At 44.8% G+C, this 5,831-nt stretch overlaps 1 protein-coding gene across 1 annotated transcript; it reads left to right on the top strand.

Annotated features, from left to right (window-relative positions):
* The first annotated feature begins 1,163 nt into the window (after nt 1-1,163).
* Nucleotides 1,164-1,898, top strand: LOC125596441. The gene is made up of 3 exons (XM_048771589.1): nt 1,164-1,266; nt 1,369-1,557; nt 1,606-1,898. Exons 1-3 carry the CDS (start codon nt 1,164-1,166, stop codon nt 1,896-1,898), a joined length of 585 nt encoding a protein of 194 aa, XP_048627546.1.
* The last annotated feature ends 3,933 nt before the right edge of the window (nt 1,899-5,831 follow it).

The raw sequence follows: 5,831 nt of genomic DNA, 5'->3' as shown, positions 1-5,831 counted from the left end.
GGCTTACTCGGCCGATTGGATCCGGGCCAAGGCCGGATCAGGTAAGGAAGTCCGTTGGGCCATTGAGCCGGACTTCATTGGCCGGTCTCATCTAGATTCTATCCGGTTAGACGGATTGGTCTTTGGGGACGATCCGGATCTGTTCGTGTGTTCTGTTTATCTATTTTGGGCTATCTATCTGATTCTAAGTCAAGGGGTGGATGGTTGAATGACTTAGGATACGGTAGATAGGTTCATACTTGTTATAATTATATTGACTGAGGTTTATCTAAGTTCTAGGAACCAAGCCAAGCATTGTAGAATCAATCCGTTCTATTCTCGGTTATGATTAATGCTTATATGGTTATGGTTTCAGGAACTAAGGATGGTTCTGGTCAAGCCAAGGAGCCATGAAGGCTCGGTCAGTGAGAGGCTATGTAACGTGTGGTTAGATGATGCTAGGGATGAACTAGTGATTGTCTATGAAACCGTTAAGAAGTTGTGTATTGGATCTCATGTTTCTAAGTAATACAAAGTTAACACATTATTATTCCGCTGTGCAATCGGTTCCTTTGTTTATGAACCTCATATTCGAATATGACTTAGTAAATAAAAGACTTAAAATGAATCAAACAAGCAAAGAAATTAATAAGTAAGCATTCGTATCCATTTGGGTCGAGAGACCAGGAAGGGTCTTACAAGTTGGTATCAGAGCCAGGTTGATTCTAGGATAGTTGCATTTTGTAGTCCACACACTCGCAGCCAGCTGATTAGGTCTCACGGTGAGGTTTGATTGCGTAGTCTAGGAATTTTTTTGTTCTGTTTATGTTTAGTATGTTTCGTACTAACATTGTCTGAATCCTTAAGCTGGAAAAAGCAAAACGGGAAAGTCCCGAAGAAGTAAGAGAACGGCCAGTCAGTCTACTCAAGTGGCCGCGGACGGATCTAATCTGTCTGGATTGCAAACCAAACTGGCCGCGACTAACACTGGAGATGTGTTACCGACTGACCAGGCTAACCTTAAGGGGACGCAACGGGATGGTCATGAATATCAGGAGAGTGATGAGGAAGTGGAATCCTCGAACGCTAACCGTGATGGTGACCAGCGTGAGAAATTGGCCGATGGTACGGCCAATGTAACCACAACACTGTCCAAGGTGGACTTGTTAGAGGCCATGAAGGTAATGGGGACTCAGGTGGCGGCTATGGCCAAACTGTTCACGCCATTAGTGAACTCCTCAGTTGGCCCAGCTACACATGTGGTCACGACCACGCCCAACACCAATGGTCCAGTTGTGGAAACGGTCGAGGTGATTGAGATTGATCCACCAGAGAGGACCGAGAAAAAGGTGGACTATCTGAGTTTGCTTCAGCACATCTCCCGTCTAGGGACGAAGCATTTCTCAGGTAGCACCGATCCCATTGTGGCAGACGAGTGGAGGAGTAGGCTAGTCCGAAACTTCAGCTCTACTCGCTGTCCCGAGGATTACAAGAGAGACATTGCGGTTCACTTCATGGAAGGGGATGCACATTATTGGTGGCTGGCTGTGGACAAGCGCACCAATGGAAGTGTCCAGAGTTTTGCGGATTTTGAAGATGAATTCAACCGCTAATACTTTCCTGCAGACGCTTGGGACCGTCTGGAAGGTAGATTCCTCGACCTTACCCAAGGCAGCAGGGCCATACGAGAGTACGAAGAGGAGTTCAACCGACTCCGACGGTTTTTTGGGAGGGAACTCGAGGACGAGACAGTCCAGGTTCGTCGGTTCATTCGAGGCCTAAGGCAAGAGCTGAGAATCCACTGCTCGATCCACACCTTCAGCACCGTTAGAGAGCTAGTTGAACGAGTAGCTCTTTTGGAGTCTAACTTGGCCGAAGAAGCCAAGCTTAAGACAAAGTCGCCGTCCGTCCTGACGTGAAAGACTAACGACCGAAAGTGGAAGTGGGACCAGGTTGACGGAGGCAAGGCCTCTAGTGGACGACCTGAATGTCCCAAGTGTGGTAAGAAGTATCCAGGTGAATGCTGGAAAGCCATGGGAGCTTGTGTAAGATGTGGCAGCTCAAAGAACACCAACGCTCCTATCAGATATCACTCTAGGCTTTTCAACCCGAAAAAGCAATACCCAATAGTTAGTTCGTCCGGACAAGGACTAATATCATATGGAACCCGTACTTTAAAAACATTCTTTATATATCATTCAAAAGCATCTTACAAAATTTGTTATAAATTAACCTCGAGGTTTTCGGTCAATAAATCTTATAAATAAGAAATATCAAAACGCCTTTCCAAGGATAATAAAACTACCGCTGGCTAATGATGTTTCTTCCCGTCCTAGAGTTAGGTCTCCCACCCATTGGTTACCTGCATCACAAATGAGTCATGAGTAACTAGTTTACTCAGTGAGCCTAGTCCCGCACCCCAACATATATTAATAATATCTGAAGCAATCAACTCCATTTGTATGCAGTGGAAATATATTCCATAACTAATAAAAATACATATATAAGGCCTATCAATCCATCGATGTGAATCTTATCTTAAACATCATCTCCACGACACCCGGAAAACCACCAAGCCTAACCGAGCCTAGCGGGAAAATAAATATAACCATCATCTCCATTAGATATTCCAAGATCGAACATCTAACACTGCATGCAGTTGCACGGCCTCCAGGGTGCGACCCCATCATCGTGTCTTCGTGACCTTGTTCCATATCGCAGAAACAATTCACGGTAATGCGGGAACTTCGGGAGAGTGAGTATACAATAAGACTTCACATGATTTATACTCATATATTTAATAATATAATATATTAATACTTGAGAACAAGTACTAAGGTTCAGAATAAACTCTACGATCATTCATAAATATTTATTAAGTGTTTACACTAAGTAAACACCCCACCAATTAAATATTGATCAAGAGACAAAGCCTATCAATCATCTACAATCAGTACGTTCAATCAAGAAATATTTATTCACTACTCATCACTCATCTATCTAGACTCACCTTTGATTCCATGAGATTGGCTAAGGTAGACTAGACACGAGCTCAAGCTAATCATACTTCACTTCCGATACACTTGAGATTCAGAACGATCACAATTATCTGACTGATCCGACCACTCTTCTTGATGTCTGAATTCAAACCAAGTAACTAAGCGGCTACAAGGAGTGACTGGACCGATCTAGCAAAACTTGACAACCAACTGATCAAAACAGAACACAAGTACGAGGTTTAGTCACTCGGTTCAGTTCATTAGCTTACACTTGTGCTAGGTGGTTCTAAGAAAATGATCAGTCCATGATCAAGTTCTTACCTAGAAAGAAAACGGTTCTACTTGATGAACCTGTCTTATCCTTCAACTTTACTCGACCACTGACCTGAAACAGAGCAGTTCATAACATGATCTTTAATCCAACAGTTCGGTTCTGAAGAAGATATTTAAATAAGTTCCTGCCGGCTCGGTTTACAACAAGGTTAATCAGTTCAGCTCAGGTGTAGTCCAAACCATGACCAGTTCAGTTCAAATTAAATCCCATCAGTTCATAATAGATGAGATAATTATATTCTAGCAAACTGATTTATTTATTAATCCGAAATAATTAAATCTGAACCGAATAAATGCTTAGACAATTGATCAATGACAACAGCTTAACTAAAAAACATCTGATGTTGATCAAGAGATGACTGAGACAAGTGACTGAATCTTACAACAACAACTGGTGGCCAGATGAACTCAGATAATCTCTTCTTCGAGCTTAGCTCACAGATGGACTGTTTTCAAAGAGACATCAAGCTTCAGTTCAGATCAGAAACAGAACAAGACCTAGGCTTTCGCACCTTTTTATCTTCCACACATCATCAGACTGAACTAAGGTGATGAAGAAAAATCATCCAAGAAGTTTTCTGAATTTTCAATGATTTTTCTCAGATTTTTCTTTCAATCTTTCTCACTGATTTTCTCTGAATATTTTATCTGATTTCTTGTTGTTATGGACGACCAAGCAGGTGGGGAAAGGGTTAAAATAGGTTCTGACCTTACTTCACCTGAGGGTTTCACTCAGGACAAAGCTAAGTTGTGCAAGGACAGGTGGTGACCAGCTTCATCACTCTAAGCAGCCAAGTAGCTCTCCTTTCCTTCACATTAAGAAAGCTGCAAGCAGCTGGTGACAATCATGTGACTGAATTAATTAGCAAGCACAACAAGCAGTTTGTGACTTGCATGTGCCCATTACTACATAAGCAAGCAAGCAGGAAGGTGCATGACATGTGACTTGATAAGTAAACAAGCATGCTGGCTTAGGAGGTTATGGCATTAGACGGGTCAAGATTATTAAGGAAGCTGGTTGATAATTCTGAATAATATTTCGACCAAATATTCCTTGTCCTTTGGTTCTTAGAAAATCTCGTTCAGCTTAATAAAAATTCGACCTAAATATATATAAGACTCGACCAAACTATCAAGGGAAGGTCTTTCGACCACAAGACAGTCCCATCAAGGCATAAATTTATCGGGTCGATTTTTATTTAAATTCTGATCGATCAATCTTCTAACTGATTTTAAAGAATTTTCTCGACCAAAATTCTATATGCTCGTGAGGGTTATTACAGTGTGTGTCCGTCAGCACACACGGGACGTCCGTGGCTGTCCATCAGTACACATATCAGCACGCTGGTCCTTGGACTCAGCATGCTGGCCCTTCCTGTGGATTGTTCGGGTGATTTTGACCCACGTGGGCCGTCTGTTCAGTACACACAGGACGTCTGTGGGTGTCCATCAGCACACAGAGGACGTCCGTGGGTGTCCATCAGCACACACAGGACGTCCGTGGGTGTCCGTCAGCACACACAGGATGTCTGTGGCTGTCCGTGTGTGTCCGTGTGTGTCCGTCAGAACACACAGGACGTCTGTGGCTGTCCATCAGTACACATATCAGCACGTTGGTCCTTGGACTCAGCACGCTGACCTTTCCCGTGGACTGTTCGGGTGATTTTGGCCCACGTGGGCTGACTGTTCAGTACACACAGGACGTCCGTGGGTGTCCGCCAGCACACACAGGACGTCCGTGGCTGTCCGTTTGTGGCCGTCTGTGTCCGTCAGCACACACAGGACGTCCGTGGCTGTCCATCAGTACACATATCAGCACGTTAGTCCTTGGACTCAGCACGCTATCCCTTCCCGTGGACTGTTCGGGTGATTTTGGCCCACGTGGGCTGTCTGTTCAGTACACACAGGACATCCGTGAGTGTCCGCCAGCACACACAGGACGTCCGTGAGTGTCCGCCAGCACACACAGGACGTCCGTGGCTGTCCATGTGTGTCTGTGTGTGTCCGTCAGCACACACAGGACTTCCATGGCTGTCCATCAGTATATCTATCAGCACGCTGGTCCTTGGACTCAGCACGCTGGCCCTTCCCGTGGACTGTTCGGGTGATTTTGGCCCACGTGGGCTGTCTGTTCAGTACACACAGGACGTCCGTGTGTGTCCGTCAGCACACACAGGACGTCTGTGGCATTCCGTCAGCGCACACAGAACGTCCGTGGCTGTCCATCAGTACACATATAAGCACGCTGGTCCTTCCCTTGGCTGATTTTGGACAACCATAGACTGTCTGTGGACTGCCGATCAGTACATATATCAGCACGCTGACCACACATATCAGCATGCTCGTCCTTCCCATGGACTGTTTGTGTACTGATTTTGGACAACTGATGCACCATGTCAGTACACATATCAGCACGCTGGCCCTTTCCGTGAACAGTTCGTGTACTTATCTGTACATGAGCTCGAGTTTTGATTGACTGGACTGTCCAAGTCAGTCTGATTGATGCTACCCGAGTTCTAA

This window comes from Brassica napus, unplaced genomic scaffold, assembly GCF_020379485.1.
Source record: "Brassica napus cultivar Da-Ae unplaced genomic scaffold, Da-Ae ScsIHWf_1215;HRSCAF=1739, whole genome shotgun sequence".
Taxonomy (NCBI): Eukaryota; Viridiplantae; Streptophyta; class Magnoliopsida; order Brassicales; family Brassicaceae; genus Brassica; species Brassica napus.
Note: the sequence above shows the minus strand (reverse complement) of the source record. Positions and strands in the feature narration are given on the sequence as shown.